The sequence below is a fragment of the Engystomops pustulosus genome, chromosome 6, assembly GCF_040894005.1.
Source record: "Engystomops pustulosus chromosome 6, aEngPut4.maternal, whole genome shotgun sequence".
Lineage (NCBI taxonomy): Eukaryota > Metazoa > Chordata > Amphibia > Anura > Leptodactylidae > Engystomops > Engystomops pustulosus.
Genome location: NC_092416.1, coordinates 130,736,476 through 130,751,592, shown reverse-complemented (window position 1 = coordinate 130,751,592; position 15,117 = coordinate 130,736,476). Strand labels below are relative to the sequence as shown.

The 15,117-nt window shown below is 40.6% G+C and overlaps 1 protein-coding gene across 1 annotated transcript; it reads left to right on the top strand.

Moving 5' to 3' along the window:
- Positions 1-9,964: 9,964 nt before the first annotated feature.
- Positions 9,965-15,005, top strand: LOC140066076 (uncharacterized). The gene is made up of 10 exons (XM_072113628.1): positions 9,965-10,037; positions 11,069-11,164; positions 11,313-11,414; positions 11,551-11,628; positions 13,201-13,296; positions 13,445-13,543; positions 13,737-13,805; positions 13,939-14,128; positions 14,437-14,536; positions 14,760-15,005. Exons 1-8 carry the CDS (start codon positions 10,020-10,022, stop codon positions 14,125-14,127), a joined length of 747 nt encoding a protein of 248 aa, XP_071969729.1. The 5' UTR covers positions 9,965-10,019; the 3' UTR covers position 14,128; positions 14,437-14,536; positions 14,760-15,005.
- Positions 15,006-15,117: the final 112 nt, after the last annotated feature.

The following is a 15,117-nucleotide window of genomic DNA, read 5'->3' as shown; positions in this document are numbered from 1 at the left end:
GATCATCACTTTTTCTACTTGACAACCCACGTCTTGGAGTGCTGCTTATTTTCTATTATCTATCTATCTATCTATCTATCTATCTATCTATCTATCTATCTATATATATATATATCTATGATATTTATCTCATCTACCGCTGGTTTATCCTCCAGGATAGCTGCAGCCCAGCTTTCCTCGTCACATGAAGGTTTTACTGCTTCTCATTCACACCTATTACCTCATAAAATACTCTATATAAATTACTTTCGTTAAACGCTAAAGGACTTAATAGTCCTTTCAAAAGATCCATGCTTTGGAAGCAAGCTCTGGAGAGTAATGGGGATATAATATGCATTCAGGAGACCCATGTGTGTGAATAAAGGCCCCCAAAATAACTCATGCAAAGTTTCCTGAAATCATTATGTCATCATTTGGGAAAAAAAGAGGGGTCCTAGTCACATTCAAGGATTCACTCGCTCTGACAATACACAACACCTATATTGATCCCTAAAGTCGTTACATCATCATAATATGCACTATCAATAATTTAGACTACACGATTGCCAATATATATGCTCCTACTAAAGACAAGGTCCTTTTCTGAAAAATCTCCTTTCCAAAATACAGAAAGTTAAAATGGGAGCCCTACTAATTTGCGGAGATTTTAACAAGAAATTACTTCCAAATCCCTTCACAGAAACTTCACCCTAACCCCGCTGTACCTTCTACTCCCCAAGACATAAGACCTATTCACGCATCGACATGATCATCTCAGATAGATTTTTATTAGACAGAATGTTATCTTCTCATATTGGCAGTATACAATGGTCGGACCACGCTCCAGTAGAAGTTACATTTAAAGACACATTCTCTTTTAACACAGATTATATATGGAAAATGAACATTTCAGACCTGGCCAAACCAGAAAACTTTGCAGTTATAGAGAATAGCCTGAGAAACTTCCTCTCTTCTAACGACAATGAATCAGCAAGCCCCTTTTCAGGGTGGATTACACACAAAATGTATATTAAAGATGATCTCATGAAATTGGGTAGCAGATTAAAAAGAGAAAGAAATAGGGAAATAACATCTCTGATGCTTCAAATAGAATTTCTAGAAAGACAAAATAAAACGCAACCCTCTAGCCCTATTAATGATGCCCTAATTGAAGCTAGGAATAACCTACGCAATCTACTGTTAGACAATTATGCCAAATCTCTAGAAAAAACTCAAAATCAAATACTACGCCCATGATCAGAAAGCCGGGGCTTTAATCCCAGTCAATATTAAAAGCAACGAGCTAAAAAATCTAAAACAAAAATATGACCTGGACTGGAGGAAACAGAGCATTAAATATTTGGGGATTGAGCTGACCTTCCCAATAGATAAACTATTTTCTACCAACTATTTGCCCTTCATTTCCACGGTAAATACCGAACTGGAAAAATACTCCAAATTTATTTTATCATGTTTCAGCAGAATCGCAACATATAAAATGTTATTTCTACCGAAATACCTATATGTATTACGAACTATTCCAATCCCTATTCCCGAGTCCTTCTTTATCAAAACCAAAACGCAACTCAACAAATTGAGTTAAAGGCTCAAATAGCCTTTAAAACGCTTTCCAAATATAAAAACATAGGAGGACTAGGCCTCCCCGACTTAAGGGACCACTACTACACATCCTTGTCAGACTCCCCTGACAAAATATGGACCAACATTGAACAAAACCATCAAAAAATATACACCTTATAAACAGAATCCTGACCCACACATGGAGAATTAAAACACCCCCCCCCCTAAATTACTAACAATGCAAGCTACAGATGGGAGAAACTCGTTTTAAACCAAAAACAAGAACAAGAAATTCCCCCACATCAAATCCCAATTAAACTCCTGGAATTGACCATTCCAAATATGAATTTAAACACCTGGTATACCAACAGTGTCCACTCCATCAATGATGATGTCCACTCCATCAAACATTTTTCCTCCCATCAGCTGAATTTTTTAAATACATGAGAATACGCAGATTCAACTCCCATCCATTCTCCAAGCATGAACCCCAAGGTTATCCAAAAGTTACAAAGCCCTCTAGGCCTAAAGAAAGGTATATCTTTTTTCTACAACTTGTTAGAGAATAAAAAATCATTCTCCAAACTCCCTTATATGCTTAAATGGGAATTAGACTTAAACACATCCTCCTCAGAAGAGCAATGGGTAAAGGCTATTCAATTAGCTAACTCTGTAACCAGATGTTCTTCCCAACAAGAAACTTTGGCCAAAACCCATATGAGATGGTACTTCACTCCCTCCCGCTTAAAAAAGATAATTCCTTCTACATAATCTCTGTGCTGGAGGAATTGCGGGGGGAATGGTTCATTATTACACATTTTATGGTCATGCCCAGTAATCAAACCTTTATGGGAAAAAATGTTTCAGACTCTTTCCGCCACCCTAAACCATTACATAGCACCCTCGGCAGCTACTGCAGTACTGCTGATGGGAGTAGAAAAATTCCCAATTAATAACAGAACTATCATCACCCACACTTTAATGGCCACTAAATTAGTCATTACCAGACATTGGAAGGAAATCGCTTGCCCAAAAGCGAGCCAAGTCATTAACCAGGTGAATAACAATTGTACATTTGAAAAATATATTGCCCTACAGGAAAATAAATACTACAAATATAATCTAGCATGGGATAAATGGATTAACAGCCCCAACTACCAAGGGTAAACTCCAGTCTGCTGGTAGCCAGTCTCAGGTCATTGTTATCTTAGTTTAACTGTTGTAATGTTCCTGACTGTTGTTTACGGTTACTCAGTTCTTACTCTGCAGTAGTTCCATCATCAGTAATATTCTACGAGAACTAAGATAATTTACTGTATTGTCTCTGCATTGTGACATAATATTACAAGAGGAAAAAACTTTAGTTCTTTCTGTACAATGTACTTAGAACTGGAATGTTAAGTATAATACCATATATTTGTTTATGTATTTTTACTAAAACTTTAGTAAAAAAATTATAAAAAAATAAATTATAAAAAAAATAAAATGCTCTATATATAATGTGAGGTCATTATATCAGGACCCATCATTACATGTGAGGAGTCATTTATATCATTGTCCTGGTGACTGAAGAAAGACGTGGAGGCTGGAGCCATTGTTATGGTCCCGGCCTATGACGGTTCTTATGGTCTCGGCCTATGATGGTCTATGGAGCCATTGCTATGGTCTTGGCCTGTGACATTGTATGGAGCCATTGTAATGGCCCCGGCCTATCACGGTGTGTATGGAGCCATTGCTATGGCCCCGGCTTATCATGGTGTATGGAGCCATTGCTATGGCTCCGGCCTATGACAGTGTATGGAACCATTCTTATGGTCTTGGCTTGTGACATTGTATGGAGCCATTGTTATGGCCTGGCCTATCACGATGTATGGAGCCATTGTTATGGCCTAGCCTATCACGGTGTATGGAGACATTGTTATGGTCTCGGCCTATGACTGTGTATGGAGCCATTGTTATGGTCTTGGCCTATGACTGTGTATTGAACCATTTTTTTGGTCTTGGCCTATGACGGTGTATGAAGCCATTGCTTTGGTCTCGGCCCATGACAGTGTATGGAGCCATTGTAATGGTCCCGGGCTATGACATTGTATGGAGCCATTGTTATGGTCTTGGCCTATGACATTGTATAGAGCCATTGTTATGGTTTATGATGCCATTGTTATGGTCTCAGCCTTTGACGGTTTATGGAGCTATTGTTATGGTCCTGGCCTATGACGGTGTATGGAGTCATGTATCTATTACACTTATAATATCTAGCTGATACATCAGGGTCAAGGCATAGGAGGCGACAAAATGTCACTTGTCACCGGCTTATGTCTAGGATGGATTTTCCTCCTGGAAAATGGGTTTGGTCAGAAATTTTTATTGATGGCCTATTTTCAGTAGTTGATTGTTGGAGCAATGACACACAACACCCATATGATCAACTGTTTGATGCCCCATATACATAAAGTCTAGGAGCTGGAAGCAGCTGGCTCCTTGCCCCTGTAGTGTTCAGAAATCTCTTAATGAAAATGTATGCTAGCCGTGGCTGAAGCTACAGGGGCAAGGAGTCAACTGCATCTAGCTCTATGTCCTTGTGGTTGTCCAGATGACCGCAGATGTCTAGTGGCAACTCTTCAACTATTGATGGTCGATCCTTGGGAGCCCCTTTGTACCAATCTCTTTGTAAAAGACTGAAGGCACAGTAAATGGTAGTGTCACGTTGTGGATGTATTCTTACATTTCCAGGAGGAATCACGTGGACAGAGTTCTAAGAAAAATTACTTTATGGCGTTATAATGACACGCATCACACAACCTAATATACATATTGATGGTCGATCCTTGGGAGCCCCTTTGTACCAATCTCTTTGTAAAAGACTGAAGGCACAGTAAATGGTAGTGTCACGTTGTGGATGTATTCTTACATTTCCAGGAGGAATCACGTGGACAGAGTTCTAAGAAAAATTACTTTATGGCGTTATAATGACACACATCACACAACCTAATATACATAACTTTCTATAGAGCTACACATGTGTGTTAGAGCTCATACATGGTGGTTATGACACCAAGCATGGAAAGGGTTGTGTGAACCTCAGTTCTGGCGATGAGTCTTCCTAATACATTGGGACCCAACACAATATGATATTTAAGGCATGTTCATGTTTATGATCCTTTTTTCTTTAGGGGAGCATTTAAGGTGTTTTCCCATCTGGGCACCTACATTTATTTTAATTCATTTTCCATATGTAAACATTTCTTCTGATTGGATGTTATTAACCCCTTAAGGACGCAGCCATTTTACAGCTTAAGGCTCAGCCCGATATTTTGGATTCTGACTTGCTTCGCTTTATATGGTTATAACTTTTGAACACTGTTACTTATCAAAGCGATTCTGAGATTGTTTTTTCCCCACATGTTGTACTTCATTTTAGTGGTAAATTTTGGCAGATAAGTTTTGCGTTTATTTACAAAAAAAAGAAAATATGATAAATTTTTTGAAAAATTTGCCATTTTCGAAATTCTAAATCATTGCGTTTTCAGGCAGATAGATTTACCAGCTAAATAAGTTGCTGAATAACATTTCCCATTTGTCTACTTTACATTTTCATAATTTCTGAAATGTCTGGATAATTTATTTTGATGTCACGCGGCTTACAAATAGAATATCGCTTTTCCGGATTTTCAGAATTGACTATTTTGGGGATAAATACAGTTTTGAATGAAATTTTACATATTTAGCATCAAAACCCCCTATATAATCTACCCATTTTCAAATCTGCACCCCTCAAGCTATCAGAAACAGCTTTTACGAAGATTGTTAACCCCTTGAGATCTTCATAGTAATTGAATCAAAATGGAGGTGAAATTTAGAATGGTCATATTGTTCCCTTATACGTTCATTTAGCACTAAAATTTACACATTTCCAAAATATAAAAAGAGAAAACCCACCATACAATTTGTTCTGCAATTTCTCCTGAGTACAAAGACCCCCCACATGTGGCCGTTACTTGTTTTATGGGCGCACAGCAAGGCGCAGAAGGGAAGGAGGGCGCTGCAGCTGCCAGGATTTTAGTTTCCTCATTGGCCCCTTTTGAAGGCTATAAAATTTTCGCTTTTTCGTTATTGGGGCCATGTGACGGCATTTTTTTTGCGGGATGAGATGCTTTTTCCATTGTTACCATTTTGGGGTTGGTATCACCTATTGTTGAAAATTTAGGAACTTTTTTTGAGGGCAGGAGTAGAAAAGCATCAATTCTGTACTGGATTTTTGACTTTTTTTTTTTTGGTGTTCACCGTATAGACTAATAATCATGTTAGCTCTATTCTATGGGTTGATACGATTACGGGGATACCAGACATGAATATATTTTCTTACGTTTTACTAAATTTGTCAAACAAAACCCTAATGTGGGGAAAAATCTATAATTTTTGTATTGCCGTCTTCCAAGTGGCATAACTTTGTTACGTTTTTGGCTACGGAGCTGGTTGATGGCTTGTTTTTTGCGGGACATGTTGTACTTTGCACCAGTATCATGTCTGAGTACATATGGTTTTTTGGTCGCATTTTATAGCATTTTTTGTGGGATTGAAAAGGTAAAAATCATAATTTTTGGAGGGTTTCTAACAGTTTTTTTTTACGGCGTTTATCGTGGGGGTTCAATAATGATTTACTTTTATTCTACGGGTTGTTACGGACGCGGTGATACTATATATGTGGGGTTTGTGTTATGATTTAGACTTTTTTTTGAGTTATATGTCTCTTTATATGTTTTGGGGGTTTGGGGCATTTTTAGTGATTTATGACTTTATTTTTTTATTGAATAACTTTTTTTTTTACTTTTTCACTTTTATACCATGGGATATGAACAAGCAATCATCTGATTGCTTGTTCATGATAATATTCTGCAATACTGATGTATTGCAGAGTATTATCAGTGTCAGCCTATGCACTTGCATAGGCTGGCACTTTGCCAGTAAGATGACGTCACAGACGCCATCTTACTGGCAATTCTTGCAGGTAACTCTGGGGTCCAGATCGGACCCCAGAGTTACTATAGCAACGATCGGCGCCCCCCGAAAACGGTTCGGGGGGGGGCGATTGTGGGGGAAAGACCCCCCAGATACTTGTTAGATGCCGCGGTCGCGCTGACCGCGGCATCTAACGGGTTAAGCACCCGCGATCGGAGACAACTCCGATCGCGGGTGTTACACTGGGGTGCCGGCTATTAGTTACAGCCGGCACCCCGTGTTTCCCGATGCCGGTTCGGCTCTGATCCAGAGCCGAGCCGGCATAAGCGCCGTGGCGGATATATCCGCCACTGAGCGCTAAGTCACTGCGCTCCGTGGTGGATATATCCGCCGCGGAGCGTGAAGGGGTTAAAAAAAATGTTCTTGAGTGAAGATAATTTCTCATAAATGTTGCCATGTTGTCCCTTACAAATGAGATAGCTCCCTTGGATACGACCACCTCACATTTTGGCAGCGGTGGCCAGGCATGGGCTACTGAGCCATGCCTGACCACCTGTATTCAGCGATCATTACCACAGGACGGCTGAAGGATATGCAGTAGCTGCCGTACATTTCATATACAAAAACTTTTTGTTACTTTGTGAATCAGTCCAGCAGAGGTGGCCATATCCAAGGACACAGACTTGTTTCTAAGGGACCATATGGCAACATTTCTGAGAGATTATCTTCACACGGTGTTTTTAATAATATCTAATAGAAGAAATGTATATATATGGCAGATTAATAAAACTGAATGTAAATGCCAAGATGAGAATACCCCTTTAAGTTTGTGGCAGATCTGTCTGAGAGCTGACATTGTGGATCTTTATTTGGAGACTTCAGAGATGTAGGTTGGCCCTTCCATGGCAATATCTATAGATAGGTCTTTAGCTTCACTGCCAATGACTCCTTGTCTAATGATGATGTTAAAGGAAACCTACCACTTGAAGTGGCAGGTTTCCGATGGCAATACCGAGCACCAGCTCAGGGTGAGCTGGTGCCGGAGCATATTTTAGTTAGTGTTTTAAACCGCGGTATCGCGGTTTAAAACACTTTTTAAACTTTATAGCCGGCGCAGGCAGGTACGCGCTCGGTGCTTACTGTGCGCGCGGCTACATAGGAAGTGAATGAGAGCCGCGTGCATGGTAAGCGCCGAGCGCGTACCTGCCTGCGCCGGCTATAACGTTTAAAAAGTGTTTTAAACCGCGATACCGCGGTTTAAAACACTAACTAAAATAAGCTCCGGTGGTAGGTTTCCTTTAAGTAGAATCTACAGCTTGATCCATGTAAGGCTACATACATGCAATAGGTTGCACACCAGGGGATGTTTTGGGTTCGTTGGAGATGGGAGGGGTGAGTCCTCCATAGAGAGGAGGCTACCCAGCTCAGTCACAGTGCCGTGAGAGATGATATACTCAACACAACGTGACCGGGAGTAATAGACCTCAATGGTGGGCGATATCTGGCCCCAAATTGGGCATCCAGATCATGACCACTGCACGTGTGCATTAGGCCTAATAGGACCTATGGGACCCTCTAAGAACAATATGGGGGTAGCTGTAATCATTCTTGAATAAAATATTAGCCCAAAAATTGCTGCTCTGCTGATCGCCTGATTGGATACGGCTGATCACTAGAGGTTTATATGTATGTGTATAAGAATGATGACGTCCCCTCTTCTCCCCCCTCCCTCTCATTACGGTATTATATCTATTACAGATCTGACGGATATTTTGGCCATTAGTCACAGAGATGTCAGGACGTCACAGGTGTGAGGAGGACATGACAGGTCTGAATGGGAAATCCTACAACCATAATCCAGTGAACGTCGCCTGGTGATAATATGAATCTTACACATGATGTAATATAGATGGAGGTTTCACAATCTTTTCATCAACCAAGAAAGATTCTCTATTAGTCATTTAGATGCCGACATTTAGGATCACTATAAGGATTACATCTGAGCTTGTGACTTCTCCTACAGTGAAAAACCTAAATACCATAGGTGACCGCAGAGAAGGAACTTAAAGCTGCCAGGTCCCAGTAAGAAATCTATAATGTACAGGTCTTCATAAGGGAAAGAAACTGTATATAAACCCCCTAAGGCTCATTGGCCATCGCAATCAAGCATGAAAGCAGGGGCTTTTATTCTTAGATCCAGGCACCGTGACTGTGGTAATCTTCTTATATTTGTTATCTATGTCCTCCTTCCTTCTAAATTCATCTTTTACAATTATGCTAATGAGCCTATAGGACTTCTGGGGTTGTTACCAGAGACTCTCTGTGCTGCAGCTTCACAGACTATTACACTGTCTTCCCCACCTCCTTCTCCCCTAGCAATTCCCTCCTGGGTAACGGTCTGTGAAGTTACAGCACAGAGGGACACTGGTAATACCCCCAGATCGCTTCTAGCTCATCAGCAGAATTATAAAGGTTGATTTTAGAAGGGAGGCTGCCATGGATAACAAATATGTGTATGAGTAATTGATCCTGGTTTATCAGGATGGAATTTGATGGCAGATTTAATATTAGGATCTCAATAATTAATTCAGTTTTTCTATGAATTGAACCAAAAAGTTCTAAAATCTCTTGTGTCACAAATTAGCATCAGAAACTGCAATTCCTTTCTCCACTTGTCAAATATGAACAGCAACTAGACAAGTGGATGGTCTAAAAAAAAAAAATAAACGATCAGAACAATTTATTTTAAAGTAAAATGGCGCCAATTTTTTTGCAACAAATCAACAATTCAGTTATCAAAATTTAGCACATTTTATAACTGAATTTTTCCCCATGTTCATCGCTGTCTCTCCTTGTCAGAGCTGGTGAATGTGAAGCTGAGATCTTACTATACATAGGGTCTCTTGGTGATATAGCCATGGAATATAACTGTAGCAGCCAATCACAGCTCAGCTTTCATTCATACAGAGCAGCTAATAAAATGAAAGCAGCGCTGTGATTGGTTAATATGGGTAACACTACTTTACTACAAACAGCTCATGTATAATTCCCTTATGTATAACAATGTGACATGGTTTGGCATATGTTGGGCTAATTTAGTCCTATGGATGTATATGGTAGGTATGAGGTCACCACCTGGACACTTTTATACAAATGTCTTTGGGTTTAGGCAGAAATATTTTTGGCTCTCCTATAAGAAGTTGATATACTGATATATGAGTAACTCCCGGAATAGAAGAGAGTCAAAAGGGTTAAATTTGCCATATTTAATATACATTTATCATGTCTCCATCATTTATTATACAAGATGGCCACTCCCTGTACTGGGTTGCCATGGAATCAGAATCCTCCCCATTCAACTGAGTTCTAGACATGATGTCATACCCGCTGTGATGTCAACACTGCTATATAACTCGCGCTCTGTACCCATAATTCTCTGAGGGTTGTATAGTAGAGGAGCGGAGAGTGAAGAGGAGATTTTGTTGCTATTTTACTGACGAATGATGGAAAGATTTTTTGTAAGTAGACTTTATTTACTGACGGATATCAGGATTATTGTTAGTGGTGAAATTTAGACATCAGGAAGTAAACGGCCGGATTGTAATGTAGATAAGGGGAATCCTGGGGGGTGTCAAACTGGGGCTCCTTGGGCCCACCAGATAACATTATTCTGGAGGACCCTCTTCACATTCAACAAAAAAAAGACCCTTCCAGCTTCCAAATTTAGTTGTCTTCTATTGTATCTATGTAATCCAGTATAACATTGGAGCCTGGGCCCGCCGGAGGATCCTCCGATCCTCTGGTGGGACAGTCCGACACTGATCCTAGGGAATATCTGCTCTCATTTTTTGGTTTCTGTTCTACATTTGGGACATTATTGATAGCGCTGTGTGTCCAGAGGAGCAGGAAGAAGATTTACCCCCAAACCCCTGTCCCTAAAGGAAATATTTATAAAACATGGTGGCATTATGTCCAGGTCCTGATGTCCCCTCCACCCATTCCTGGTTATACTGAGGTCCTAGATCTGTCATTAGGGTGACATTGAGGTCTCTGGGAGGGTGAGGGGAAGATTTAAACCCTGTATCTACTGTGCACGAGTTATAATATGTCACCCCCAGACTCATTGTTACACTCCCCTTGCTGATAACAGTTTAAAATTATAAACTTTATGTGAAGAAATTGCAAAAATTGTATAATTTACTCTAAAAGAAAGATGGCGGATGTGTGTACTGGTTACCATAGCAATAGAATCTTTCTCCATTTACTTTCTCTATCACTGCTGTATACAGCCTGGTATTACCCATAATGCTCTGAGAGATAGACTATGTGATATTGAAGATGTTCTAGAACCGTTTACTACATCTTTACTCATTTCTGGTTATATCAATGTCTCTTTCCACCAATGTCCTCCTATACTCCACTGGTGGTCTCCACCATCTCCTGAAGGTCTATGGTTACTTTGCATGATAACTTCTGGAGACGTCTCCATCATGTGGAACCATAAATAATTTCACTGACCCGAAATTCTGTTCTTCTCTCTCCCCTATAGGATAAACTTACTGGGCGCACCCGTGTCCAAGTTCTGTCCCGCAGGGCACTGGAGCCGGAGGCTAAGCGCGTTTGGATAAAATCATACAACGACGGGGTAAATAATTCTAAAGACATCATCAGCCATCACCACATTATACATAACATGTGATATTGGGGTTATCTGGGGTTCACCTCCTCCGTGACATCTTATCAATAAGATGTCATTGATCTGAAAGTAATGTTTCTATTTTTATGTCCCACAGCTAGGTCCTTCTCCAGCCTTCTATAATTTGGCTGCTGCTGTACAGGATGGACCAGGATACCTGATGCCGGAGTCACCTGAGCCCTGCTGGGTTGTTAGATCGGTAAGGAGGCCATTACTATATAGACATGGACTCACCATGTCACATAACTGCTGCTGATGCTATTGATGATGATGATGGATGTCATGATGAATTGAGGGAAAATGATTTGAATTTGACAATTAATATGTATTGACAGGAGAATTTCCTATCCCTGGATCCGGCTCCTGAGCATAGTGCAGAAAAACAGCCGCTAGACTTGGACTGCATCATCACGGTAATGTCTCTTCTCCTCTATGATCCACACACGACTTATAGACAATGGGGCAGATTTACTAATATTCTCTAAAAGAAAGTGCAAGATAAACTAGAGCGTGTTATCAAGTACATGATTTACAAATTTAGGTGTAATAGTTACCTGGTGTCCGCTGTACGTTAGATCCAGGCACCGTGACTGTGGCAATCGTCTTATATTTGTTATCTATGGCCTCCTTCCTTCTAAATTCAAGTTTTACAATTATGCCAATGAGCCTATAGAACTCTTGGGGTTGTTACCAGAGACTCTCTGTGCTGCAGCTTCACAGACTATTACACTGTCTTCCCCACCTCCTTCTCCCCCAGCAATTCCCACCTGGGGAGGAGACTGGTTAACGGTCTGTGAAGTTACAGCACAGAGGGACACTGGTAATACCCCCCCCAGATCGCTTCTGGCTCATCAGCAGAAATATAAAGGTTGATTTTAGAAGGAAGGAGTCTATGGATAACACATATGTGTATGAGTAATTGATCCTGGTTTATCAGGATGGAATTTGATGGCAGATTTAATATTAGGATCTCACTAATTAATTCAGTTTTTCTATGAATTGAACCAAAAAGTCCTAAAATCTCATGTGCCACAAATTAGCATCAAAAACTGCAACTCCTTTCTCCACTTGTCAAATATGAACAGCAACTAGACAAGTGGACGGGGTCTTAAATGAAAAAAAAGATCAGTAGAATTTATTGTATAGTAAAATGGCGCCGATTTTTTAACAAATCAACAATTCAGTTATCAAAATTTAGCACATTTTTTTACTTCATTTTTTCCCATGTTCAGTGCTGTCTCTCCTTCTCAGAGCTGGTGAATGTGAAGCTGAGATCTTACTATACATAGAGTCTCCCGGTGATATCTATCTATATAGCCATGTATTATAACTGAAGCAGCCAATCACAGCTCAGCTTTCATTCATATCGAGCAGCTAATAAAATGAAAGCAGGGCTGTGATTGGTTAATATGGGTAACACTACTACAAACAGCTCATGTATAACTGCCTTATTTATAACAATGGGACATAGTTTGGCATATGTCAGGCTAACTTGGACCTATGGATGTATATGACAGGTATGAGGTCACCACCTGGACACTATTATTCAAATGTCTTTACTATAGGCTGAAATATATTTCGCTGTCCTATGAGAAGTTGATATACTGATATATGAGTAACTCCCGGAATAGAAGAGAGTGGCGGATGTGTATACTGGATACCAAAGCAATAGAAACTTTCTCCATTTACCCAGGTTCTAGCGTGATGTCATCACTATCACTGCAGTATACAGCCTGGTATTACCCATAATGCTCTGAGAGATAAACGATGTGATTTTGAGCCGTCTACTACATTTTTACTCATTTCTGGTTATATCAATGTCTCTTTCCACCAATGTCCTCCTATACTCCACTAGTGGTCTCCACCATCTCCGCTCCTGAAGGTCTATGGTTACTTTGCATGATTCCTTCTGGAGACGTCTCCATCATGTGGAACCACAAATAATTTCACTGACCCGAAATTCTGTTCTTCTCTCTCCCCTATAGGATAATCTTACTGGGCGCACCCATGTCCAAGTTCTGTCCCGCAGGGCACTGGAGCCGGATGCTGAACACACATGGATTAAATCCTACAAGGACGGGGTAAATAATTCTAGAGACGTCATCAGCCATCACCACATTATACATAACATGTGATATTGGGGTTATCTGGGGTTCACCTCCTCCATGACATCTTATCAATAAGATGTCATTGATCTGAAAGTAATGTTTCTATTTTTATGTCCCACAGCCAGGTCCTTCTCCTGGGTTCTATAATTTTGCTGCTGCACAGGATGGACCAGGAGACCTGATGCCAGAGTCACCTGAGCCCTGCTGGATTGTTAGATCGGTAAGGAGGCCATTACTATATAGTGTCTAGCGTGTTATCAAGTACATGATTTACACATTTAGTGTGTGGTGTCCGCTGTGTGTACTAGTTTTGGTGCTTTTCCATAGTAAATCTGGACCCATGTTTATAGTTGAATGGAGGATTCATTTGCTTTCTTTCACTCTAAATTTCTGTGTATCCAAATTCTCAACAGGATGAACCAGAGAAAAGAAGATCTACTGGATCAAGATGGAGAAAGAGACTGAGGAGCCTCTTCTGCATGGTGAGGAGATCTCAGTCTAGGACATGTATCTCAGCCTGGTGATACATGTCGTGTATCTCAGGATCTCATTCACAAGTGACTGGACTTGTGATACACACATCGTCATCAGCTTTCTCTTATGTTTCCTCTGTAGTGCCGGGAATCAGTGGAGGTGACTCCTTCCACGCCAGCTCCCAACAGACCGAGCACCAAGGACTTCGGATGCCAAGTCACAGAGGAAGAGCTCAGCCTTGGGCCAAAAGTCACCTTGATCCATGTGAAACCCAAGGACCATTCCTTTATGGTAGACGCTTCAACCCAGGTCAATGAGGATGAGTTCTGAGGTAGGTGGAACGCACATCATTACATTGTGACAAGGACAACATCAAGGAGATCTGAGATTCTGCAGATCGGAGTCTTCAGAACTTGTCCAGTGACTTCTCTTGTCCCGATATCACATACTATTTTACTATTACATGTCTAGAGCTAAGTTGATGCTACTGCAGTTTTCTTCTTAGCTTGGATAAGTGCATTATGGGAGCTCAAAAATATATTTATAACATAAACTGACTGATTTTTGGCTTTTGCATTGGATTATATGACCTAATGTGAGACTTTCCAGTGAAGATAATCCAGAGATTTCTTTTTGCAGCTTTCATTCTTGACCTGTCCTGACTACTCTGCACTTCGTCCCCAAGGATAAGAAGTTCTTCTTGAATTTTGACCAAGACAACCTGTAACCTACTGAACCTGTAAGTCCTGATAGTCTATACTCTGCCACATAGATGAAAACCTATCACTTCTATACTAGTGAACAGTCCAGAAGATATTCCCATCTAGGCCGATGTCCATGTGGCATCATCACTGCTACGGACATTTAGATATGGATCATTCCAGGATGGGTCCAGTCTTGTAGACATGTAGCAGCCACTTGATGAGGATGTATGAAGTGATATATCTTTGTTCTTTCATTAGGCCAATAGACGCGTCCTCCCGCCCCTGGTGTCAGAGCTGGATGTCTATGACAATGAAGATCATGATGGATGTTCTGAAGATAAGAAGAACTTGAACATCTACACAAACCTTTGTACTGAGGTTTTTGACTTTTGACCATAATTCTGCTGTAACAGAAGTAAAGATTATCCTAACGGATTATGTCAGTGTCAGGAGACTCTATGGTCTACTGTACTGGATCCATGATAGGCTCCACTAAAAGTCACTTTCTGGTCTCTCCTTGTCCACCTTTTCTATACATACACAGTACGGGGGGTCTCCCGAGTGTTATACACAGTACGGGGGGTCTCCCGAGTGTTATACACAGTACGGGGGGTCT

Bases quoted from the DNA above. Each gene is read 5' to 3' on its own strand.
- LOC140066076 (XM_072113628.1), top strand. The intron at 11,165-11,312 runs GTAAATAATTCT...TATGTCCCACAG, and splicing joins TAAAATCATACAACGACGGG to CTAGGTCCTTCTCCAGCCTT. The intron at 13,297-13,444 runs GTAAATAATTCT...TATGTCCCACAG, and splicing joins TTAAATCCTACAAGGACGGG to CCAGGTCCTTCTCCTGGGTT.